General features: G+C 45.1%; 1 protein-coding gene across 1 annotated transcript; it reads right to left on the bottom strand.

Moving 5' to 3' along the window:
- On the bottom strand, positions 1–26,196 carry LOC135396791 (galectin-6-like). The gene is made up of 11 exons (XM_064627961.1): positions 26,000–26,196; positions 16,409–16,497; positions 9,221–9,428; positions 9,039–9,167; positions 8,479–8,567; positions 6,290–6,614; positions 3,961–4,032; positions 2,674–2,742; positions 2,483–2,571; positions 1,143–1,317; positions 1–1,080 (listed from the first exon to the last, which is right to left on the bottom strand). Exons 1-11 carry the CDS (start codon positions 26,066–26,068, stop codon positions 934–936), a joined length of 1,461 nt encoding a protein of 486 aa, XP_064484031.1. The 5' UTR covers positions 26,069–26,196; the 3' UTR covers positions 1–933.
- Between the last annotated feature and the right edge of the window lie 1,349 nt (positions 26,197–27,545).

Raw genomic sequence — 27,545 nt, 5'->3', positions numbered from 1 at the left:
TCAAATTTCAACCTCGGACATTGCCACGTTACGAGATTTATTAACAAAATAAACGGCGCTTATCGTGTTACAAAGAATACCGCAGAAGTGTGCATCATCCTCAAACTCAAAATAGCATATATTACAAGCACCCATGGAAGCACCTTACCTTTCCTTTAACATGCCGTTGATATACGCTATGCAAGGAGGTCAGCTATCTGCGCAGTCCCCCAGTTTCCATCTCTCCTCTACTGTACGTGGAACAACCTGATTGGTCCCTCTCCCAACGAAGAGGGTAATATTTTAAGTGGAGGCGCACGTGGTTTCTACGAATAAGCCCTTATTGCTTGCATATCAGTGGACAGACGTCACGTGGTTTCTCGAAACTCTCCCATCTCCCCTGCGCGGAAACAAACTGTCATAGCGTATTTATCGATAACAGCGCTGCGTGCGACTAGTTGTGCAAGCTAAGCAGTTCTGTCCTATACAATAAAAGCGTAACATTCCTACTTTGAACAGTACATAACATATTCCACCAGAGAAGTGTCATGTGGACTGATAGCTTGCGTTGCAAGGCCACTTAATTACTGCAGTAGCTGTAGCCAAAAGAAAGTGGAGCTAGTTCTAGCACGCGTTTTTAACGTTTTGTACATTGCAACAGCATCAAAATATGCAAACACCATGCAAATATGCTACATATAGGCACTAAGGCAAGAAAGAAGACAATGGTGAAACGAAACACATCACAGTTTCATTCACTGAAGACGTTAGACCGTCGCTGCCTAGGCAAAGCTCACGTTCAATTTGAAAGACGCGCATTATCCGCGGACAGTACATACAATTTGGGTCGGTTTTACCACGCATCATTGTAAGCATCAACACTACATCCACGAATCTAGGTTGTCTTCCAAGCTGAAAGCCAGCAGAACGCAGTTTGCGTATTTCGTCCGCCGCTCAAAGGACGGCGACACGGTCGATGGTGATGCTGCCGTCGATTGTCAAGTAGTCGATGCGTTCCATATCAAGTCGATGAGGGAAGTGGGCGAGGAACTTCTTGTTCACAACGATGTTGTAGCCGTCATTTTGACACTCAATGTCAACCTGGAGCAACGGATTGGTGGAGTTAGAAAGGGTCCGAATGCGAGACTGTAAATAGATCGTACATAGAAAGGTTTTCCTGCGAAGAAGGGCGGTTTCTCAGCGACTGTTACTTCCTCCTGCCATGAATCGTGATCCCGAGAATTAAGCCTAACGGACGCTTTGTCATCGAAACGAGGATTGAAGTGCAGTCCTATGTCGGCGGTGTCTCCCACGTCCGTCTGCAGGTTGATGTAAAACCTGCGCCAGAAATTGTTACTGAAAATTAAACAACTGACTTGTTTGGAAATATACTGTATGCGTACTTGCGCATGCCTGTCTAATGAAGTAATAAGCTACACTAAAAACTATGTTTCTTATTGTGATCGAATGTTCGATTTGTACACCAACATCTTTCACAAACGGAATACGAGCAGACCTTGGAGCCCCACGTCTTGTGTATATAAGTTATGCGGTCTCCTGTTTAAACTCGGAAAGGTTCCTAGCCAAATTGTAGCGAATGTGGCATAGAAGACATTGCACACGTCATTCAAGACTGGACCAAATACGGAGAACATCGCCGTATCTTAGAATCGTTGATGGCCCACCTGGACGAACCGCCTTTTCAGCACCGACAAAGTTCTTGGGTGCTGGCTTGTGGGTCACCAGCTGCCGGCCATGCACGCAGCTATGCAGTTTTTGAAATCATAGACATTCTCGGCACCCTCTGAGCGTTTCTCGGCGACTGTCCTGCGGACAGGGTACATTGTGCGGTACATTGAGGGTGTATTGGTGTATGTAGCCTACGGTCATTTGAAATATTGTCTCATTAACTGGACTCATTCATTAGTTGGACCCTGCTTGTTCTTTGTTATGACTCTTGGTCATTTTGGGGTTGCATTTGTTTTGTTTTTCTAGAACAAAATAGAAAAAGGAATGCGAGCTGGTATGTAGATGAAGCTGACCCCAGTCCCGTCCTCAGACTAAAGGAAATGTTCGTTTCGTCTGTTTTTCTACTGTATTTCCCATTCGCGGAGTACCTATTCAGACTCTTTCGGGACTCGCATCTCCATATATATATATATATATATTTCATTTAATTAATTTATCTTTTTGCATCATAATCATCGTCGTCGTTGTTGCTGCCGTCGTCAGCATCCCTTTATCATTTAGTTATATATATTTAATATGATATTATATATCAGCATATTTCCATTCATCATCAGTTCAATTTCATTTTTCACGTCTCTCTCGTGAGGGAGAGAGGATCATTTGAGCACAATTTGAAAAGAATCGCCTCAAGAAGTCATCGCAAAACTTCGCTGGTAACTTTCAGTGTGTCTCAATCTGTGCAGAAGGAAGTCTTATGTCTAGAAGTATCCGTTGAAGGAACGCTCGCATAACAGTATGGGATGATGAGATTTACCTTGTTGGATTCTCGTCCACCATTCCTGAAACAATCACTCGAGTACCAGGAGACATGACTGACGGAAGCCTCCGGGAGAACGGTTTCGCCTGCAAGTAAGCACATAGTGATGCCACAGTGAACTGGATGAAACCTAGGGGACCAGTAATCATTCATATTTTATCGGTGTCACTATTTATCGGCTTCATTACCGGTTGTAAAAGTTCCAACTTGGGTGGGCTGGATTCCATCATTTCTGCCAGAAGTTGAGGCATTTCACTCTGCGTGAAAACACAGGTACACGGTAAGACAAACGGGCAAGCAGAGACTTCCAAATCGACGTAGGCAATAACACTCTGAGTCGTAAGAGTTACACTCTAGGGAAATACCCATCACCCATGAGTTTCTCACGGCAACTGAAACACTGATGCCGCACCTGCGCGCAGAGATTGTGCTGTTCCGTTTTACTTGTTCACCACCACTACGCATGCCTCCAGCGAGGGCGAACATGAACGCTATACACTATCCGGAGCCGACAATAACGATGAGACGCTCCCTAACAAGTGGTGGTGGTGTGCAGACTTCTGCGAACAATTCGAATACCGACACTCAAAGCATCATCTCCTTAGCGAAACCCCAGCATCTGCTAGGGTTTCGCTGAAGAACTTGTCATGAGCACAAAATCTGATATAGAAAATGTCGGAAATCAAATACAAGAGATACGGTTTTGTAACTAAGCAAAAATTAGTGCTCAATAAGTAACACCAAATACCGTCGCAATCCTGCTTGCTCCGTCACTGCTCTATATGATATATTCCCACTTCTCATGGAATACCTATGATATCCATAGAATACCTATGATACACTGGAACCACTACGTCACCGGTTCCGGTTGGACGTCCCCATCAGTCACGCGTTCCTACACCGAATCGAGATACCCTCCTCACCACCCTAGAGTGCCAGAGGACGTAGAGAACATAGATCATACCATGCGATACACAGCAAGTCGTGAAGAGCTACAGAATGCATTGCACAGATATGTCAATCGGACCTCTTGACAATCGGACCTCTTGACAATCGGGAAAGCACTCGACAACTGGCCATAGTCGCTTATCGGACGGATGTGTCCTAATACCGAAAGGAGAGGTAAGGTGCAAGCAATCTGGTAATGCAGCGTGATAGCAGAAGTTGGCGATGTTGTGGTCATATCTGATGTGAGCCTCGTGTCCATAAACAATCTACTGCAATATGTCTCAGCTGCGGCCCCAGAGCTAAAGTTTTTGGCTGAGCAACTGTCTCGTAGCACGCTGAAGATCCTCGACTTTACACTTTTTTAGCCCTTCCTCAGGACTCGTCTGGAACAACACATCCTTCTTGAAATCTGGCAGCAAAACCGGTCTCCCTAAGTGTGCTGAAGTAGCCAGCCCAATGTAGGGTTGAGGGCGACCGCTCTCTATATATATTCTTGCTTTTTCAAATCACACCAAAAACCTGCTTACCACGTATTGCAGCTCTTCAGGAACATCGGGAATAGGATTCCAGTTGTCCTCAGACTCGAGTGGCACGTCTTGCTGAAAGTTCGAGACAGAAAAGCTATAAGTCATATAAGCTTTACTGCACAACGCGTGGAAAACATGGCATTCAGTCCATGCTGGGGGGTGGTCGGAAAATGTGACGTAGGTCTTTGGTGGTTCGGACGTAAGTTGCTCACGTAAGCAAACTGGCGCTAGATTACGTATCGTATTGTTGCAGGCTAATACTCTGGCCGAGACGCTAGCAAAATTTTTCTTTCTCTTTTCTTTTTTAGTACATCATAGGGATATGGGTTTGATTGCCTCCAGGAGAGAGAAGCGTGAAATAGAGTGATAGCGTTAAGTGATTTCGAGGTTGTCAGAAAGAGTGTCATGTGCCTTGCGAAAAAAAAAAAAAAAAACTACGCATGTAAAACATACCCGTAATCTAATTCCTACGTGTTTTTTCGACGAATACACACAGATGAGGAAACGTCTTTTTGCCTGGTCTTACCATTGTATGTACTGTTGGGGACACGGTTAGCTAAAATCGCCTGTCGGTACTTCGCCGTCCCATATTACCTCTCTTGCGCTAGAAAGTGTTGTGCAAATATTGTATGTGAAGGTAGACCATGTGCTGCACGTGTTTATTACTCGAATCAAATAGTCTTGCAACACCTGGAGATTTGAGACGAGATAAACCACGGAGTGCTGATTTTAGACCGCAGTGTCCCCTACAGTACATAGAGAATTCCGAAATATCGATGACCTTTCAGACGTCGTCGTCCAGCACTTTGAGACAGGAGTGTTCCAGGACGGGCAAATATAAAACTACATGCTCCCTACGGTTCCTCAAGATCAGTGATGGGCGGTACTTGAAGTACCCAGTACACAAGTAGTACTTTAAGTGCATTTCTGTGTACTTGTACTTTACTTTAAGTATTTTTTTTTAAATCGTGCACTTTGTACCGTACTTAAAGTACTTTTTCCGGGTACTTCCCCATCAAGTACTCAAGTACCCAAACCTGGACTCCAGACAAAAAAACAAAAAATATTACAAAAAATGCATCCTTCTACAAGCGCTAAAATGACAACAAGAAAACGAAAACACACAGATAGGGCTATCTGTGTGTTTTCGTCTTCTTGCCATCACTTTTAGTGGGATGCAGTACAACAGCCCCAGTCTGACATTTTACCAAAAAGGATTGTTATGCTTTTAAAGAGCATATTTATCGAAGCGAATCTATTGTCGGGAGGCTTGAAATGTTGAAAAAGCATCATCGCTTCTATGATTATGTAAAACGAATGGAGTGCAAAGACACGCACACATTATGACACTGCAACCGGCAGCACAATGAATTGGTCAGTTGTCATTTCAGTTCTCCCAATGCGGGGTGCTATGCTTTTTTTATATCGGTTCCTTTATCGGCAATTAATAATCATTGTATATCACAATGTGTGATTGCATTACATGATGAACATTCGACAGTCGTATAAAAATGAAGGCTTAAATTGTGCTTCATCCTTTTTTACTTTCTTCATATTCTTTTTTTTAAACATGTTCTATTTCAAAAAGCAGCTTGAATGCCCAGAAATGTATAATCTCTGTTGGCTTGTACTTTTTTTTCCCCCTTGAAATTTCCTAGCCTGTTATAGCAGAAGATCAGTACCGGAACACCACACTAGAGCGGGTGATCTTGGATCAGTCAGGGTATAATACTATTTTGCATAATCACAGCACAGCTGACTGATTACCTCTCTACATGTAACTGCAAATTATGCCATCTGATTAAGTTCATATTCGCGCGTTAGCACTTAACCTACACTCTTAAAAATGAACTTCACCGCATAGCACGCTCCTAGCCAACCATCATCTCGAATGATATCGCTATGAGCCCTGATTTGTTCAAAACGGTAGGCGTACGTCTTTTTTGTGACACTTATGCTGTTCATAATTGTCACAAAAATGGCGTACGTCTCCCGTTTTCAACAAATCAGGGCTGATAACGATATCATTCGAGATGATGGTTGGCTAGGAGCGTGCTATGCGGTGAAGTTCATTTCTATGAGTGTAGGACTTTACGGCTTCAGAGCATTTGCCAAGAATGCTCGATAAAGTGTTGCCAAAAAAGCAAGACACAGATACTAAACAGTGAAACGCAAAGTGATACAAATTAAACTGGCGATGTACTTGATGAGTACTTGAAGTACTTTGCCTAGTACTTTGTACTGTACTTGAAGTACTAATGACGCCAGGTGCTTGGTACTTTAAGTATAATTTTGAGGTACTTCGCCCATCACTGCTCAAGATACGCACCGGCAATGTTGACTCTACGCGGACGTCGTGCAGGAGAACATCGCCTTCCACGATGATGTTCCCAGTCTTGTTGACCTTGTGTCTGTGGACGAAATGCGCGAAGTGGCTCCCGTCGATCATCATCTTGAAAGCCTCTTCTAGAACGTGCACCTGGATGATGAAGGTCCCACCAGGAGACAGCACCATGTCTCCTTCGCTTTCCTCCGCACCCCATTTGCCTTTCTTACGATCGTTGCGAACAATGACACCCTCGCCAAAGCGCGGGTTGATGTGTAATGCTATGTCTTCTTCCATGCCTGGCCCGTCTTGGAGGTTTAGTACAAACCTGTGTACATGAAGAGGTTTAGGGTGTTCATCCTGTGCCTTAGAACATCGTTCGTTAACATTGATATATTTATGTCGAAAATATCGTCAACTCTCATCGGAGCTATTGCAGGAGTGGGGAAAATACAAATAGCTCTCGTCTTTTTACACTTATTCCCCCCTTTTTTCTTCTACTTGGTCTGGAGTAGCTTGTCCCGCGGAGAGCGGGATCACGTGTCCATATTTCTTCTCAAACCATTATCGTCATCAATATACAAATATAAAATAAAATAAGAAATCATACAGCAGAGCGCAATTTAGCATAATCTCTAACATATATACGCACGACCACAAGAAAAAAAAACATATTGAGCTATATTTCTCACTCCGGCATGACCACTTGATATTGAAGGCTGATAGTTAAGATTTGGATTACGTAAAGCATAGGATTATGAATTCCATGTATTGGCAGTTGTTCGATTTCTCGATGGTGCGCGGCAAAAAAGAAAATTAATTAATGACTTTTGTCCTGGAATTGGGTAGCTTTATTTAGCACAGATGACGACTTTAAAGTGCGAAGGTCTTTTCGAATAATGGCAGATCTTAGTTAACAATTACGGACACCCTTATTTAGTATGTAAAAACATAGGTAAAACGCAGAAGTCGTCAGATGGCAGATAATAATAGAGAGAATATATAGTAAGACAGAATAAAATTGTAGAGCAAGGGACCACGACAACCGCATTCTACAATGGAACGTTGTTTAATGCCAGATGAAAGAACTTTTTTATTCTTACGTGCACGAAAGAATAAGAAAAAAACGAAAAAAGGACAACGGTAGATATACCAGGACGCGTGACTAGAGTCAGAAGGATATAAGTGATCGTCGAGAAATATCTCCAGGAAGACTGCAGCACCATGAGAGCTGGACTACCATTCCGGAGCTATGTACCAACTAACCCAACCGTAAGCGCTCCTAAATAACACCATAAATAATCAAAGACCCAGACGGTGTTGCGCGGGGCTATGCAAAGGGACTGGAATTAGCTGTTAGGCCGAGTGGCTTCCTACTGGCGATATAATCAAGTAGGAAGCCCTAAGTATTCGCCTCTATATGTTCTGTATGGGTCACAGTCTCCAAGGACGTGCTGGCCGCGATGATGCAGTTATAGCATAAGTTTGTGTCAGTGTATCCGACCCTGTTTTGTAACTGTGGAGTAAAGATTACACCGAAACCAAGTTTATGCACAAGGGATGCAAAGTAACGTGGTATACGGTGTAGAACGAGGAAACCTGGATAAGGTAACAATAACAACAATAAATGATGTAAATGTGATGATGACGTTTGATGTGGTAACCACATCCAACACATCCCACTCCCGTGGTAGCCACAGGACCCTACCACAGCTAGGGTAAGGTAAACCTGCTGACAAACCACCGTGGAAAACTGAAAAGTCAATTGAGATACAAAACTGTAGCAGGGAAGGGATTCACTATCTTTCACCGCCAAAGACTAAAACGTGGATCGACGAGGATACTTACAACGTACTTGACTAGGACTTTAAAGTGTTTCACTTACTAATTTTTACTTAAGTGCCAGTTGTGCTTTCATACTACTTTCTTCTCTACCAAAAGCACCAACGACGCCTGGTACTTGGTGCTTTACTTAATATCGAATGTGAAAGTACTTTTCCCATCACTTCCTGACAGGGTCATCGTCTGCCACCACGCTACCACGTGACCAGCAGCCTTCGCAAGTGCCGTGGAGAAGTACCTGCTGTTGTTATAATAATCGGACACATTTTCCTTCCAAGACAACTCTTCTTCACCTGCGTACTGGTACCCGAGTACCACTTAAATAGAGGACAGTTGACTTAGTTACATACCTCTCTGCTCCCGCTGGTACCTCCCCCCTAACTGTGAAAACGTCTCCGACCTTAGCCTTCCCTGGTACAGTGACGCGTAATCGCTTCGGCTGTAAAAGATAACAAAGATTATTTGCTATAAACTACCGTGGTACAATATAATTACCACATGCAGTATGCAAGTTACACAAGGAGATAAAAAGGGTGGAACCCTTTTGCGTAACGAGAATAGCATTTTGTGGATGAGCTAAAGAAGCTGCCTCTGTTGTCGCGGCAGGAAGAAAAACTAATTAAGAAATCTGCTAATTAGCATAATATTTTTAACAATTTCGCAAGTGGCAATACAACAACCCCTTGCGTCGCCTTATTTACGTTGCAGATACAACGCGATATACACGGGGCAATTCTTGGAGGCTGCTCCTCAGACGACATAAGAGACGACAAAGACACAGATATACTAGGGACTCGATCGTACGACTTGAAAGCGACGACATAACGGAAGGCATAGCGCTCTTCTAGACATCTCTTGTACGATTTGGAATCATTTGTAACGCGGGGCAACAGAGTCAGAATAGGCTTACCATTGTGGAAACAGGTATGTGTATCGACCTGATGTAGACGTTCCCGTTGATGCACAGGTGAGTGACATCGGCAAGCGCCAGTCCCTCTCGATAATTGAACGTCGTGAAAGGAACCCCATTAACCTCCAGCTGCATATCAATTTCATTTTAGTTGGATGGTTTGAAGAAGAAAAGGTACGTACTTCATAGCCCTGGGCGAAGGGCGTGATGATGAGTAGAAAGGGTCGTCCCTGGGCGAAAGGGGATTTTCCCTCACGTTCTTCACTACCCCACGATTTCGCCTTGCGGCTGTTGCAGACAACAGCTTGGTCCGTCGGTTCAAAGCGCGGGTTAAAATGGAGGAATATGTCGCTGTCCTCCCCAGTTCCTCTCTGAAGATTAACGGAAAACCTGCAGCAAAAACAATGCAGTATAGATAGGTGAGATACAGTGGTCCCCACAAGAACCACGGCTTCTAGGGTTTCCAGAACATTGAAATCGTGATAGCGTAGCACACATTGATTTATTGTTATATTGAACTTCAAGTAAGGACCGTATTTGGTTCGACATCTCACCAGTGTTGCGCGTCCTGAAGCGACTGTACTTTCTACTGAACGGTAAATATGCCATATTTCACGATTTTCGTACAGTGATTCTGTACATTGAACAGTATTCGTGTGGTTAGGCAGCATTTACGTCTAAAATTCTGCGCTTTCTTAGGAGCTGCACGCATAATTCGAAGAGAACGTTTCTCTCGGTTTCTTGAAAAAGTTTACATGTCAAAATTTATCCGGTCCAGCATAAAGTAGAAGAGCAGTCCCTTTTCGAGACATCGGCGGCGCCCCGACCTGAGGCTTCTGATTCAATCTTCCTGCACCAGATCGATGGATCTTCCACATTTCGAGGCGTTTAAGTACTTTGAAATATTGTGCTGTGTTTCCTAATTTGTGTGTTCCAGCCTCACAACAGTTACTCTCCATCGTGTTCGCAGTTACTTGTTCGACATGTGCTTTGATGCTGTCACACATGGACAGTTATAAAAATGTGGCCGAGCTCATGCTGTAGATCTGGTTGCACGCTCGCAGAGCAAGACACTGGTTGTCGAACGAGTGCAATGAGAAACATTTCCAACCTTCCAAGTGTCTCGAGAGCTTGTCGAGAGCTAGGCAACATTAGAATGAGACAAGCAGTTTCGTACACTTCATTGTTCGAGTTTATATTTGTTGCCCTGAAGTATCTCGCGCGTGTTCTGTTTCTGCTTTCAATTTGCCAGTAGCTTTGTGGGCCCTCGCATTCTCTATCGTATGGACCAGAGTTGGGACAGCTATTGTTGCATCGAGCGATAATGAGGTGGAAAGGAGGCCACGAGGGCGGAGCAAAGTGTTGTGTTGTGTATATATTGTAGATATCAGCACATATGTAGCAGATGTAGATGATGATGTTGATGTAGATATGCATGTGATATGTGTGTTGGATTATTCGCGGAGCATAATGTGGTTATTTCCGCTTGTGACCCTACACCTTTGCATCCAAATAACTTTGATACAAATAAAGAAAGCCCCCAAAGCCGCAAAAGTTTAGTGAAAACAACGCTCGAAATAAAGTACATGGGTAATAAGTCGTTAGATTCGATGATGCCCCATGCAAGTGTGTCAACATAGGCGCCGTCGACAGCTCCCGACGACCGTGTAAAGATGGCGGCCAGCGTGGGAGAAGGCGAGGGCGGGTGACGCATTTTGCGTCATGCATATTAAGCTCCTCCCAGCGACCCAGTGAGCGTATGGACATGACCAAGATAACGGGCATCGTGTCGCCGCGTTCGAAGTTGAGTCATTAGAGAGGTTATCCCCTTTGCGTACGCAATGGATGGCGTTGATGGTTCTGCGCACGCCCATAAGAGAAAGGGAGCTTTGCGCAGTGCGCAGAACCACGAACGCTATTTGTTACGTACGCTATCGCCTTTGCGTACGATGTACTAAAACTCTCTATTGAGACAGTTGTTTCTTGGAGAAGCTTGATAAAGCGCGGTACATTAACTGCAGCACTAAAGACCAGGGGTCGAAACCGGAAGGGAACCGTAAGCGAAAACCGCAAAAAATCGTTATTTTTTGCCGAACCGAACCGAACAGTAAACATTTTTTTCTCTCCCCTTGAACGGACCGGAACTGAACCAAAAAAATATGATGCGCTAACCGGTTCGCCAGACGGTAAAAACGCCTATACCTTCCCACTCGACTGCCGCTCACCAGCTACCTGCATCGCTCGGAATCTTGCCGAATTCATACAGTGGACAAATTGATGAACCAAGAAGTGGTGAGCCCGTGCACCTCCTACAGCCTCTCCTCCAAAAGGTTCACGACACCCCTATACATTTTTGTGACTCGAGGTGTAAAAGAAATATGTGCTACACGACAGCTACGCTAAGCATCGTTGCCTCGGCTGCTTCCTTTCATTCAGCGCCGCAGAGTGAAGGCGATACACATTTTAATAGTTCACAGTGACATCCACAAGCAACGCAGACCTCTAGCGAGTACGGGAAAGCGGTTGGCGTGTGGTCCTGAGCATGGAGGAAGGAAATACAAGAGCGGCCTCTCGCCCTCTTTTCAACGGGGAGCAGCGTGCCTGCCTGCGCATCGGACTTTGGGATACTCTCATCTACCACGTGACCGCTTTCTTCTCTTTGTTTTTAGAAATTAGCGATAGCCTTTTGCACAGGGTTCAATGGTATGTGTAGGCCATTTCCAGGCACTTTTCGGTACAGTCAAGGATGATCTGCTATGAACTGCATATTTCTTTGTACAGTGATGGACAAAACTTTACGGAACACGCCCCGGCACATTCCTTTCGCAGGGTGACACACTAGGAACGAATGTGACCACACGGACTTACAGACGTGTGCCTAGGTAACCAAGTCACTTATTTGCAAGTTGTATGGTACCATTCGCTGCTAGCGTGTCACTCTGATGGAGGAAAGCGCCGGAGCGTGTTACGTAAACTTTTGTCCAGCACTGTTCCTATGAAGTGTAGAGGCGAGAGAGCAAGAGGAAGGAAGGATGAGCAAGCCATAGCCGGAATCTGATATTAGCTCTCATATGTAGTACACTGATTTGCACAGCACACGTAAAGCGGTTCGAGCCGATTAATATCGGTTCAAACTGTTATTTTGGTTGCGCTGAACCCGAACCGATAACCTTGAACCGGAACTTGAACCGAATCTCCAAAAATAACGGTTTCGAGCCCTGCTAAAGACAGCTCATATCTGAGCATAATGTTATTGTTATCCTGGCGCAGACATGTACAAAATACTGCGCAAAAGTATTTAAAATAATATTTTAAATACTCCGCGTAAAAAGTATTACAGAGTAAGTACAAGTAAAACAGAGTACAAAATACTCGTAACTGAAAGTAATTTGAGTAGAGTAGTGAATACTCTGAGTATTTAAGATACTCTTTCAAGTACTTTGCTATTAGCAGTAAGTGAAAGGCGTATTCTGAACGTGGTCGTACAAATATAAGGAATAAACTTCATCCGCCATACTTCAGGATATCTTTTATCTGCAAGGTCTTGGTGTCAAGTAATGTTTGGTGAACTTTGGTGATATGTTCTGGCCCAAAACTTCGTAATCCCTCCTGTATGTCAGCTCGGGTCTTTCAACTTCTGGCGCGTGTTTATTGCTTTGGTGACCAAGGACATAAATGCCGGGATTCTCTTGCGCCTAATACCCTGGGGATTCACCTAGCAATATGAATAGGAACAGTTTTCTGACGATGGGGTCGGGCTACTGACAAGCGTGGGACCAGCCTGTTGTACAGGACGATAAATGAAAGATGCGCGAATCCCCCCCCCCCCCCCCAAAAAAAAAGGGTTGGGGAAAGCTCCGGTGAGCTGAAAATCTGGACACTGCGGGGAAGTGTGCCGGATACGGCTTGACGAGGAAGGCAAGTATTTTGAGCACTGAGTAGCAAATACTGAAAGAAGTATTTTAAGTACAATTTAAAATATATTTCACGAAAGGTATTGCGTAGAGTACCAAAATACCGGAAACGCATTTCAAATACTGTATTTTATGTACGTACTCCAGATACGTACAAGTCTGTCCTGGGGTTTTGTAATCTATGTTGGTGATGGGGGGGGGGGGGCGAATTCCATTGGCAGAGCTAAGTCCTAGTTTTTATCCGAGAAAGCTGCAAAACGTGTTGCGTGTATTGCATTTAAAGCCCGAAGTCCAATGTTTCTTTCACATTTCCGCATTTAGTTGGCGGCGGTATGAGTGAGGGTCAGTATGACAAAATCAAAATATCAACAATATGAGAGAGCGCAACGGGCAGCCGTAGTTATCGCCGTGAGGTTATCTATCTTGGAATGACACAGCAGCGCGTTCGTCGCCGACGTCCTGCACAGATACCGTTCCTGCGAGAACGTACTGAGCGATTGGAAGCTCTTTACACAAAAGCAATTTTGTAGTTTCTCGCGGACAATGTAAGTACCTTGAAGAGCAAATTGTGCAAACAATAATGTATGACTGCAGATTAGGGTTTGCCACATATCCGGATTTCTCCCGAACACGGAAATTCAAGGCTTGCGTTCGGTATCCGGGTGAAGGTGTAGTCCGGACATAAAATGTTCGAAAATTGGCGAAGTCTGAGTAGAAACCTTACGACTTTGACAGTACGGAACCTTTCTTCCCTCCGGGCTGTTGACCCACAATTCGCATGAACCTTTAAACACGTCACACCTAACCCTTAAAATACCATGCCAATGATGAGGACGGTGCCCAGAAGAAAAACAGTCTCTGTTCGAAATATCAGCGGCTTCTGTCCTGAGGCAACTCCCTTCCTTACGACTTTGAGTTTTTTGTTTGCGTCATCATCGCCAAAGATTGAGGGATATCTAAAATGAGTAATCAAATCTACACGGGTTCTGGCGAGAACTCGGTTCACTCGGATTACTCTTAGCCGAAACCGCAATCTGCAATCACACATCACTGTTTACACGGCTTGCTCTTCAATCTGTTTGCATTGATCACGTGAAACAACATAATTGCTTTTGTGTAAAGAGCTCCCTTTCGCTCAGAACGTTCTCGCCAGAACGCTATCTGTGTAGGATGTCGGCGACGAACGCGCTGCTGTGTCATTCCAAGATAGATAACCTCACGGCGATAACTACGGTTAACGATTACTACGGTTGCCCGTAGCGCTTTCTCATTTTGTTAATATTTTGATTTTGTCATACTGACCCTCTCTGATACCACCGCCAACGAAAAGCCTTCGGTACGTACGGAAAGAAAAATTGGACTTCCGGCTTTAAGGGACGGCACTTTTGGACCCGCTAATTCGCATGAGCAATACATGCAGAGCGTGACACGAGAGAACGGGTGTGCGCAGCGACAAATGAGGGCGATAATGTTGGGGAGTTTTTCCGAGTTTGTATTGTTGGCTGCGGCTAAATTATTGCGGCGCGAACAAACAAGTACTACAGGTCGTGATTCCGAAGAATCCTTGGAGTGTCACTGAGCACATGGCGTGGTCAATCGAATCCAAGCGAAGAAACTGATTGAGCAGCGTCCCCACCGAGGCCTCAGTTGTCTCGCGACGTAAACCCCCAATTATTATTATTCCCACCGATGTAAAGCAGGAGGCATACAATTTTAAACTGCTGGCTCATTTGCCGGCCTGGGTGCTCAGTATGCAAACACCGCAAAAGTTTCGTTCAAATCCACCTCGTAGTTATTAAGAACATTCAATTTAATATTACGGGTAACCCTGTGTCTAAGACCCGGCACGAACTCCGCAGTTCCCGCCATGTAGGGTGGCGAACATAAACATCCCAATAACAATGGGAACGCATGGCGACATCTATGGACCGCTATCATCACCACGCCGGCTCGCCGGACGTGGTGCATTTCTGCGTAGGCTCTCATGGTAATTCTGCGGACAGTTCTGTTACTCATTTCCACGATGTACCAATGTTCTTGCATTTTGAGGGGATATATGTGAAGAACTATCTCGTTTTAACAAACTTTTCAAAGAAAGTTCAAGAAGCCAGCTACTTAGCCCATGACTTAGCCGATAGAGGGTTGGGTACATGTAACACTGTTGCTCGACGAAAGGGCGATTGTTTCCCACCCCCGCGTCTTTCCACAGCAATTTCAGTCGTGATTAAAAAAAACAAAGAATTTTCTGTCGCACATCTAATTTGCAGTGTGTGTTCCTTTCGGAATAAGCTTTCAAATGCCGCTGCCAATATTAACAGCTTGCCTGCTGCTTTACAGTACCTTTAAAGTGGGTACGTAAAGAGGTTTGGCGCCACCGGGAGTGGGCACTTGACCCACGCCTGTCGTGGGGCAAAACTTGATCCTTCTCAATCGAGTTAGCCACGAGTAACTGCGCTGCAGGAACCATGTCTGCATTTTCAAACGATGTGGACCGGATATGGAAAAATGGAGACAGCTTTTCCAGAAAACTAGACTCGGCTACTCCAAACCAGAACACAATAGTTGCTATGAAGAAATAAAAAGAGAAGAGCAAAACGCATTCTATAGGTAGGAGACGCGCGGTACATTTGCAATATCGTGGATGCGCAAGGGGATACAGTCGCATGGGAAAGTCGGGGACACGGTCCTCGTGGGCACAGTTGCACGAACATCCCGATCCCGTCGCGGGATACACATTTGGAAATCCCGAAGTCCCGGGATTCCGAACCCTTATTTCACTAAATATCTTCTTTGTCTTCGTGCATGATGTGAAAAACCCCGAGATAGCGAGACGACGAAACACACACACGCACACACAGACAGAAGTCTCTTTTTGAGACTTCGTCTGTGTGCGTGCGTTTTTCGTCGTCCCCTAGTCTCGATTTTTTAAAATATTTCTTTATCATATGTATTCTAGTCACTAGCTCGCTTGCTTCCTATCTGTTCTTTTCGCGTTCTTTGCCTTGATGCCCCGGTGCTCAGAATGCACTGTCAGTCAGGGGTCGCGCACATACAGATATCCCAATAGGGTGTTTTGATATGACGTCAGACGAACGCGTTTGTCCGCTATCACGGTGGTCACTTTTTCGGCGCAGCTGTTGAGATTACCTAGCACCTGCTCGAAAAACGAAGCCTTGAATCGTGTTTTGAAATCCGGTCTCGTCCGTACCCTTCTCTTATCCCGAAGACACTGTCATTGTCGTTCTCACATTTTCTTTTATGAAAACTACGGTTGTCGCATTGAGAAATAGCGCAGTTTGTCATCTTTCAATGCCGCTAGCACGAAAAGTGACCACCAGTTGGAGGAGCCTACGAGCGTGGTACGTCACTAACACGTCACAATGTGACGTAGGCGAAAACTCCCTCCGACAGGTAGGAAAACGAGGAGGTCCGAGATGACAATTTATAGTCTCTTACCGTAAGGATACCTTAGGTACCAATCCTTGTATGTAGATCCTGGATCCATAGGTAAGGCCGCTGGGTATTGGACAGGCATAAGGAACGGACTGCAATAATAAATAAGAAGAAATAAAATGTCACGGTGGTGTTCGTTCTTGGAAGCGCGACAGCAACAGTAATTGGATACCAGAAGATTTTTGCGCAATGGTTTTTCTTTTTTTTTTCTTTGATCGGAGCTTCCTCACTATGTATAGCCAACCGACAGGAGGGGTTTCAGGTCTATTTGGGCCGCATGACTCACCGCCTCCTCCCTCGCAGCCTCTCAAAACGGTAGCATACATAAATCATTCCCAAGGGCTCCAGATAGCTTTCGCACATCGTTAACGGAACGAGATATGATATCTTTATATGTGCACACACACACATCGCAGGCTATCACACAGAGGTTTCACCTGTTCCACCGCACGAATCGAGTCTCCCCATGCATCATCACTAATTCAGCTCTCCAACGATATTTTTCACACACGTTTGATTTGGTGAAAGGGCGAATGAAATAGATGAAAAAGGAAAGGTCATCCAAGAGCGAAGGGGAAAATGATTGTCACAGTGTTATAGAACACGTCCTCAGTGTTTTTCTAAAAGAGTGGGAAAGAAAAAGCTCGAAAGACGTTTACTTCGGTTAAAGACACATGATATATTAGACAGACTTGCGCATTGTGGACAAACGAGTCGAAGTAGTCAAACAAAATACATATCAACTCATTAACTGAGAGCACGTAGTCTGCGGTGAAACACCCCTTGTCGTCTTCATCATCTGTTTGTTGTCTGCACTCTGCACCACCCACGACCTCCTACTCGGAAATATCACGCCACCACTACCACATAGTGCTACCGGTACTACCTACCTACAACCTACTAACATCGACCTGCTATACTGATGATGTACACTTCCTCAAGAGCTTACAAAGCATGTATATCGAGTGCTTCTTGTTGCAGTTGTACACCTCAGCACTGGTACTTGTTGGGGAAGTATACATTCTATGAATGGGCGCTTAAAAAATAAATAAATCTCGCAAACAGCCTGTCGAACCCTCAGTTCAAAGCTGAGAGTGCTGAACGTCCAGGGTAATTATTCGGAAAACAGTTTACGTACCTTAGCGCTACGCCGCTCTCACAGACTTGCAGAAATAAGGATTGGAACGCCGGGGAGCACGGAAAGGATACCTTGCACACTGTGGTTGTGTCGGGTGCGGGTGGAGGGTTTTTCCCAGGAAGGGGAAAGGAGGCTCTGGGGGTCAGGACAAGGGCTTGCGCAACCTTGAGCCAACGCCAATATATTTTTTTCCCCATTACTGGGTCGCTTTGGGTCTCGAAATAAGTGTATGAGTCAACTGTGAGGGGCTACAAGTGAGAAAGAGAAGCATCATGGTGTCAAAACTGTTACATAGCTGGGAGAGGGCGAAAAGACACCTTTCTCTCTCAATTGGGTGGTCCTCATTTGGCGCGGAAAGTGTGGAAAACAATGCGGGCGACGTGTGCCACCATTTAATTGTTGTCGTTGTTGTTATTGTAGCAGAAGAACAGGTATGTAAGTGCTTTCAACAACACCGAATTGACGACCCGAGCATTGGCAAATATGGAAAAGTTGACTTTTGCTCAGTTTGATTGACATTGATCAGCGAAGCGATATACTATGGGCTGAGGACTCTTGCGTAATGGAGCATGAAAGGACGAAAATCCATGCATCGAAACAGCAACAGAAACAAGATGGCGATGATGACGTGAGGCGTTTCACTGCAGAAGTTGACGTACCTTACCACATTGCATCTGTTCCTTCCAGTTATCTGGGAATCCTTGTATTAGAAGTGGACAGTGAAACCAGAGTGTGGTCCATGTTGCTCATAAGATCTGGTCATGTCACGAACATACCGAGCTTCTAATTCGCAAAAGCTCACCAATTTCCAACTTTTCATTGGGGACATTCGAAAAAGTTCTCCGAGGTTCGACTGCACTGCGCATGCGCGTCTTCCTGTTTTTCGAATCAGGAAGCGGGCGTTCTATGACCCGAAAAGCAGCCACTGTCATGACGATGTAAGTCTATTTAGTAAGTGAAAGTGTGTTGATTCCAACTTGTTTTAGTCAGACGAAAACCATGGGAGAAGGAGGGGGTAATTCCAGCTCAAACGTCCCAATGGCGTGGCTAAACCATCGCCGATTTTCGTGAAAAAAATATATGTCCTTCTCACTGACGTACACACATTCTGTGTGAAATATTTCTTTCGGGATCCGCACGGAATCGCCGCTTGGGAGCTTCGAACTTCCACTGCGAACCCAAAACAGTAATGCGTTTCAGCAGGCGCAGAAGAAGTAAGTGAAGTCTATTTAGTAAGTGAAAGTGTGTTGATTCCAACTTGTGTTAGTCAGACGAAAACAATGGGAGAAGGAGAGGGTAAAGTTACGCGGAGAGGTTAGTCGCAGTTATGAGGACCTGCTATACTCCGCATTCATTTGCTGTAGCTGCAGGCAGTAGCCACTGAGACACATGCGTCACTGGGACACCGGTGAGGTCACACTCAAAGAGGAAGATACCCTGGAAGATACCTGTTATGCGCACTACCGAGCGAGCTCTTGTGGTGACGACGTTACACAAATAAACGTCTTTCAAATTCTTCTGTGTGTCTTGCACATTCGTAACATTCGATTTCAAACTCACTTTTTCAATTGTACCAACTATATCAACAATATTTTCGGATTTGATTAGAAAGTGCGCGAATCTTTGCGCACCATGGGGAATTCCAACCAGCAATTTCGCAAAAACCGCGGACCGCGGACCATGTGATCATCGCATGTGACACTTGGAGGGAGCGTCATTTGTTGGCAAACGACTTTGCGCGGATTGACAGCCGACCCCTTGACCTCATACTCATTTTGGGACCATGGGACAAACGAAAGCAGATGTCGGTCTTGCGATCATTCATCAAATTCCTGGAAACTACCGGCCTGATCAACTCCCTCAAAGACCCCAGTCAGCGTCGTCAGCATCATCCTGATCACCATCCTCTCATTTCCCCCCAATAGCAATGGGGTAGCATTCTGCTCAATGAGCGGAAGTCATCCCCATATCATCGTCATCATGTATCTCTCTCTCTCTTCGCAAAGATGCCTTCCTTCACGTAATCCCATCCAGCGGCCCATTCACCTCGGTCGTAAACGACTGAATGGGCCTTTTCTTCCTCCTGGCTGTCGACCCACAATTCGCACCCCTAACCCTTAGAATACCATGCCAATGATGAGGACGGCGCAAACAAGAGGAACAGGAACAGAGGAAGAGTAGTCTCGGTTCGAAATATCGGGTGCGTTTTTTTTTATTCTACCCGGGTAACCCCCGGGTTACGTACCACGTGACCCGAGTGAGATGTCACGTGACCTGTGGGTAGGTACCCCCGTCTCAGCGAACATGGCGGCAGAGGCAGACGACGTTTTTGACGAGGGCATGATTGTAGAAGTTGCGGCACTTGTGCTGCTTGACGCATTTGACGAAGGGGAAGATTATATAAGTGATATCTCATACGGGCACTTCAGTGGCTGCACCGCCTGCATGCTCGGAATCCGAAAGTTAAAAGACGCGGGACTCTCACTTGACGTCGTGTGACGTCATAACCCTCTGCTACCCACCTGCTGAGCTGGGTCAGTGAGAGTAGGTACCCAGAGTAACCCTCGAGCGGCGAGAGTTTAATTTTCGCCGGTAGGTTATGTTATGACGTCACTTCCGTCACCCTCGATTTTTCGCCCAGTAAGGATTACCCCCTAGTTACCTGGGTAGAATAAAAAAACGCACCCATCGGCGGCTCTCGTCCTGGGGGACTTCCCTTCATACTCCCTTACCGGTTCGCTGCATTTTCTACCCGTCTACAGCAATTTTAAAGTTCGTCGAACCGCACATATCCCCAGGTTCGCGAAAAGTTCGTAAACAACGGACTAGCAGACGAACATCGGCACAGTTCCTTCTGAAGTCGGCCCAGGACGTACACTAACCCCCTGTCCCACTCTCCCTCCTGCTGTCGTCTCTCCATCTGCCCAGGTCTCTACGTCGCACATAGCCACAGTTGCTTCGGTGCGCTAACACGAAAAAAAAAAAAAAAAGAAACGAACTTGGCATAGTATCATTCAATGTATTAGTCGGCGTGTTCGATGCCAGATAAAAGAGGTCATGTATCGTATATTTTTATTCGTATTATTCTTTGAGACACGTTCATCAGAAACACGAGTTTTTGTTGTGCTGCTTGTACGTGTGCTGCTTGCTAGGAAGAAGCTATTTGTCAGGGCGCCGCCTTTGTTTCCTCAGCAGCAACAACCACTTCATTAAACTATTTTTGGCACGATTCGTCGTGCAGCTCTACAGGTGCGCAAACAGACTGTCAGGTGTTCAGGAACGTCGGTCGACAAGGTTACTTCCGTCTAGCCGTCCGCACTTCGTGCTAACCTCAAACGAGTGCGCGCGTAGGCGAGTGATTTGTGTTTCAATTCTCCACTTCCCAGGTTAGCTGCACGTGACTTTCAGCGGTGACGACATTGGTAGATTTCAAAGCTCGTATGTGAAGTCCAACAACACCAAGAAAGACGGAACTGGGTGCAGCGCAGGCGCATTGAGTGTCACAGGCGCGATACAACTATAGAAACAATTTCATCAAATAGGGAATACCTCTTTTGTATTATCATAAATCGTCATATATTCTAGATCAAGTGTAATTAATTTTGAATGCTGAACTTCTATTCTTTTTTTATGCTTGTTACGCTGCATCGCCTTGAGGCATAGAGTAGCGGGGGCACAAAACGAAGAAGAAAAAGAAAATGTACATAACATTACGACAATCACCGCACTACACAATCATGGAAACAATCACTGTCCGTATAAGACTATAATTAGTTATAAAGCAGAGAAGCCGTATCATACGCGCCAAAGCTGGAAAACCTAACCAAGATCGATAAACTTCACTGCCGAAACAGATTCCATAAACCCAATCAGCACTCATTACATTATTGAAAGTAAAATTGCTCTTTCTTGCAAGTATGAAAAATAGGATCGGGACGCGACAACAACATATACTCCTTTTTGTTTCCAGACTGTTTTGTTGCTGTTTTCAGAAAAACGACCAACCCAATATAAGGGGAGGAAATGGCACCGGAGATGAGGCAGATTTTGTGGGGGTCATTTTTGGCGCTCTGCCAAGACCGCGCTTTCTCCCTTGCCCTCTATTGCGATGGAGCAAAAGATTTGCTGCAGTACTGCTAATGCACAAATGATGTAACAAGAGCGGCCGAACATTTCGGCCCTTTTGGATAACTGTGGACTAGGAGTGGTTCAAGAGCTCGTGATTGAGTGTTGAATGATCGAAGCGCATGGTATGAACATGAAAGAACTGATAAACTGAGGCTGGAACATGGTATGAGGAATGAAGTTGAAACTTTACGGAGTTATGCATTTTGTTCGTTGCCTTAAGCACAACTCAGGCGACCTTCTGATTCTTAACGATATTGTAATATGCATGTTGCATGGTAATATTTTATTAGTCGAGAATCTGTTATCTCTCTACTTTTGCGAAAAAAAAAAAATCAAGGATCATTTCCTGGAATACCAGATAGCCTCACGTCCAGAACGAGAAAATGTTTGAACTTGACACTTTGAGGCGACTTCATATTTAATCACACGAAAGGAAAAAGAAGAACGCACCATTGTCGCGTTATAGTCGCGTTACTGATAACGATATGCTAGTAGCAAAAAGAATAAGAAAAAAATAGGAGGCCTTTCTCGGATGGAGATGATGATGTTTGATGTTTAATGGAGCATACATACAACTTAACATGGTAATTTATGTTTCGATACTTATATAGATCAATTTGTGATTATGATTCAGGATTATGATTCCCTATCACATGTTTCTGGAAAAGCTATAGTCGAATGGAGAAGGCCGCGATGTTTTGGACGTCGAATTTACTGTGGTGACTGTTAATTTAATCCCATTAATTAACTTAATTTTATTGATTACACTAATTAACTGACTGAAAAATCAAAATCAAATTAATTACAAATCATCAAGTAATTTAACCCCACACCAAACCGTAACGCCAGAACGTTACATGACGTTTCTTAAGTTTCATCCACGTAAACCGGACCGGAAAGAGGTACATTCAAGAGAGAGAGAGTTAAAAAAGAAAACTAAATGAAGTTCTTGAAGTGAGTCACTGAACTAAGTGGAGTTAATGAGAATCTGTTTCACCAGCTTGCCAAGCTATTTTTTTGTTACTCAACCACGCAATTCCCCGAAACCGTTCGCGTCTAGAGAGACGCACAGCTCCTGCTGCTCTGCATTCCAATGGGCGGCTGAAAATAGCCGGCCCATTGTCACCTCTTACGGCCACGAAGGCATGATGCGCTTTCATTACGCATGCAAACCTACGTTCATACCCTATTGCCACAGACACCTGAAGGCTGCATACCGACGGCCTTGTGCAGCTGTATATAATGGAGCGTTACGCTTCTGCAAACGTGTGACTGTCTGTGCGTTGACAAGGTTGGCAGTATACAGAGCGTGCAGCTGTCTGCTCGTACAATTAAAAAGTAAAGTACCGAATTAAGGTATAGGTATCGAATAATGTCACGTGCCTGGATTTCGGGTTAGCGGGCGAAAAATTGTGGCGACAAAATTAGTGGCGGTGGTGGTCCAAGTATCATGAGTGGTATATCAGTAGTATAGTATCGTATTATAAAATTAACAACCAGGAAAAGCGACAAAGATCCAGAAAACGGACACAGCCAAGCACGAATTTTGCGACCAAGCAAGGATATTTTAACGTGGTAATGTGAACTAAGGTAATTTGAGTGTTACAAAAAAATAACAACAATAATAATCAATAAAACGGGGGGGGGGGGGGTAGGAAGCAGAGCTATTAGGCGATACGACCAGCCCCACGAACGAGTCAAACAATCTTAAGATCAAATCATACTGCGTGCAAATGTATCATTTTCGCCATACAATACTGCAGTTTCAGTCGATGTTATCATGCAATGTGCGCGCTGACCTGCACCACATGCTTATGGACTGCCCTGTCTACCAGCGAAAGATCTTGCAGCACGGAATGCATATGCAGTCGACCACCACCCCTTTACCATATAGGCAAGGTGCTAGGCCCCTGGTTCAGTAGCGTTCATAAACTTCATATGCACCAAGGTCTCCGTCACCTTTGGGATTTCCTGTCATCAACAGGCCTCTCCACCCTGCTTTGGTCACCTGAATTCTCACCTCCGTCATCATCTCTCACTATCTACAAACGGCACTGGGGCAGCGCCCAGCCTGCTGGCCGGCATCAGCCCCATCTTTATGTGTGTGTGTGTGTCAGTCGATGTTGTGCTTTTTTTTTACGCTTTTTGTTTCACCTGAGCTCGAAACGTTGGTACTTCAAGTACTCCCCATCACTGAATCATTATCTAAAATTGCACGTGATGCTAACCGAATGTGACTGCTGCGTGTGCCGGGGAGAGACCACGTAATACAGCAGACATGCGGAAAGAGTGGTTGGATGGGAGTATGGGCGTTTCCCGTTAATCACGATTAAAGTTAGATGCCGCCCAAAGAATGATCTCATTCATATACCACGCGTACCAAGCAGCGGTGAAACCTCCATATACGCATTGTACTGGTTGAAATCTGCTGAGCGTCGACTCTCCTTTCGTCAAGCGTCAGAGGGCCACTTGTGGTTTTAACTCGGATTGCGGGAAAGAGCGGGCTACAGTCAACTGACAAGTTTTAGCCACCAGTGGACCATACATGTGCCTCTTCATAACATTCATGTTCATGCGTGCAATCAACGCTAGCAAGGACGTTGTCTCAGTTAAACTAACCAGTCCGGCGTTAATCCAACTTGTAATTGCTAAAACAGTGTGGTGCCCTATTTAGCGATCTAAAAAGAAGAATGCGTTCGGTCGCTCCCTAGATTAGATTAGAGGGGGAAATATAAATTGAGATATGTTTGTCCAAACGGGGTCAGGACTAGCTACTTTAGTACTTAGTGTACTCTAATGAAATATATGCAATGACAGCGACAAAAAGGATACGATTACTCGGACCCATTTCGGCTTAAATGTAGTTAGTTGCGTGCAAGTTGTGCACACGAGTAGGAACAAATATACTATAACAAACATACTCGGGTGGGGTACTCTGGCACGAAACTGAATGCCGAATGTGCAATATAGATATAGGAGTATCATAAAGAGTGCAGGTGTCACTGCTGTTTTCACTGTCCGTGGAGATCTCTCCCTCTCCCATGTGTTTTATTTCGAGTTGTATTTTCCGTAATGACCTATTCTGCTTTATAATACAACGACTTTGTGCGGGTGTTAAACCACTGATAGCAATGTTAAGCAGTATGCCATGCTGAAAGCGCTGAAAGCTGTTCTCTTCATAACTCATAGTGACGCGCAAAATACAGTTTTGTCTTCGCGTTCTATAGTGTCTTTCACATTCAGAGTGATTACAAAGAGAAAAGAAGAAAGGCGAAAAAGAGCAAAGCCCCTGCTCTTTGTGCTGGTAGGGCGATGCTATTTTGGGTCCTCTACGAATGCAAGAAGTGCACTGCCCCCAAATGCCCTGTCTGGCTCTCGACTAAGTACAAGCTTTCATACACACTCGTCACGTATTGCACGCTCTGACAAGACACGTTAAGTATGTCAAAGAGGCCATTGAGATGCGTTTTACAGCCAAGATTAAGTTCTATTTCCTCTGACATAGTATATAAAATTCCCGTTCAATTCTTGAACACTTATACACAAACGACATTTTGTATTTGTGTATGAACGTCCGTGTGTCATCGTCTGTCGTTTCTTTTTCAGAGCGTCATGAGTTAACGGCACCAGTTGTCAACACTTCTGCCCCTTTAATATTGTCAATACTCGTAGGACAGACGTTGCTGCTAAAGTTAGAACATTACAATATCAGTACGTTATCAAACATCAAATCTGTCATTAAAATCATCTGGGCCTTCTGTAAGCGGCATATCCTAGTGCACTCCTTTCTGTGTAAGACTAACTATATAGCTATGCGACTTGGCGACCGGTTTGGAAACAGTGCTCGCTGAACGCTGTCTCAAGAAGCACCCTCCAAAGTAATAACAAAATCCCACCATCGTTAGATAGCTTTCTACTTCAAAATATTGCACCTCGTCTCATTGTTCGAAACTCTGTACTCATATCTTTGCTTCATTGCCTGTGTCAGTTCAGAATGGCCACGGACTTGCGTAGGACTCTCCTCTCAGGGGTTGTTGGAATTCCTTAGGCGGGTGTGTCACCCATGCCTGGTGACTTTTCGGGCTTTTTTGGAAATATTTTGCAGGCGTTTGGGGATGTTAGGGGTACGAGAGGAAGGCTGAGAACATCCCTGTTCCCTGTAAGCGCTCCCTGTGACATTCCGCTTCCTTTCAAGAGCGTGGCTACATTCACTGGACTCGTCAATGACAATTCTGTCTCCACCCACAGTCTGCGATGTACACATTGCGAGGAATTGGTGGTAGCTTTCGTGCCACACCCATGACTAAAAATAGAGGAAAACGTCTCACCGTATTGCGAAAATGCAGGCCGGCTGTAGTATCTGCCTGGGCAAGCTGATGCCTCACCGTTGCTTCCATAACTGATAGAAATTATCACTCTTCCGAACTAGAAATCGCAATAATTCAGCGGGGCACAACTTGTACTTGGCAAACCTTTGATAGAGTTGCAGGTGGGAGGGCTGCCGTGGAGCCGGTTCGAGAGGTGGGAGGGGCAGTTGTTTGGATGAACCAGTGTGGTGTCGCCTTCTGGTGCTGGAAAGCTGAATGATTTTTGGTCGCGGGGGATTCAAAAGTTGTGAAAGGGGCTAATTCGTGGATTAGTGTTCTTGTAGTTCCGAAACCGTGGTATCTTTAGTGCGCATTTTACAGTCACTCAAAATCGAGTTTTAAAATGTAGAGGGATAAACTGGAAAGGGACACAGCGCATGAGCGTCACTTTAAGCCAGGGGTGCCAAAAAAAAATCGGGCTGAGGTATTCATAAACGGTTGTGGCCCAGCGATTGGGCTCTCTACTCGTGCAGTTGATCTTGCGTTGGTTAGTGATAGAAAACTGTTGCCATTGGCCTCTAACAGTCACACACTCTAACAGTCGATGACTCTCTAAACCTGCCCCTACGTCTGATTTTTACTTGGGTGAAAAAACAAGAACATTCCCACTCACCTTTCTGAGCATACCCTACATGGCCAACAACAACAACAACATATATATTCTGATGATGAAGTGGGGAGGTTTTCCACTCTAGGAGTGGAACGTTACACCATAGCAAGGGGGTCTAATGTGAGTGGTGACAATGATGAGTGTTGACGACGAGAGATGACGGTAATGATCGGAGCGGCGATGGGGATGCTGAACGTGATCGTGATGGTGGGAATGTCCGAGAGCGCTGCTGGGGTCATAATGAGTCCTTTAGGCCTGTCGCCTAAAAAAAGCCAACCACATGACGTAAGGTCGCCCTTGAGTGGGCCGCGGTGTCCCAAGAGCCGACGGTGGTCGACAAGTTGAAGGGGCGGCAGCCAAGGGCAGCCAACTTTATTAGAGTTATGGGATACCGTGTGACATGTGACCATAGGTGGGCATTTTCCTGCGGCCTCACTCATCCTCACCTCACGAAGCACAGACTTCATTGGCCTCACTCACCCTCACCAAATTTTTCTTACCAGTAACTAAACCTCAGTCGCCCTCACCCTCACATGCCATTTTAAATTTTGCCCTCACAAACCTCACCTCAGGGCATCGGGATCCCGAGAGGCCTCACCATTCTCATCCTCACATTCCTTCACCTCATGAGGCTATTCATAACCCTTATGACCTCACGTATCTTCACCTCATGAGGGTCCTCATCCTCACGTGTCCTCACCTCATGAGGACCCTCATTGCCTCACGACCCCTCATCCTCACGAGCCCTCGTCTCGTGAATACACTCATGGCCTGACGTGTCTTCAAATCACTAAGAGGCACATGAGCCTCAAAAGAACGTTCCGTCATGTTCACATGACACGTCGGCGTTGAACTACTGTGGATAGTTGGTACTAATGATACTCGCGGCATTAAACT

This window comes from Ornithodoros turicata, chromosome 6 (genome assembly GCF_037126465.1).
Source record: "Ornithodoros turicata isolate Travis chromosome 6, ASM3712646v1, whole genome shotgun sequence".
NCBI classification, from domain to species: Eukaryota; Metazoa; Arthropoda; class Arachnida; order Ixodida; family Argasidae; genus Ornithodoros; species Ornithodoros turicata.
Note: the sequence above shows the minus strand (reverse complement) of the source record. Positions and strands in the feature narration are given on the sequence as shown.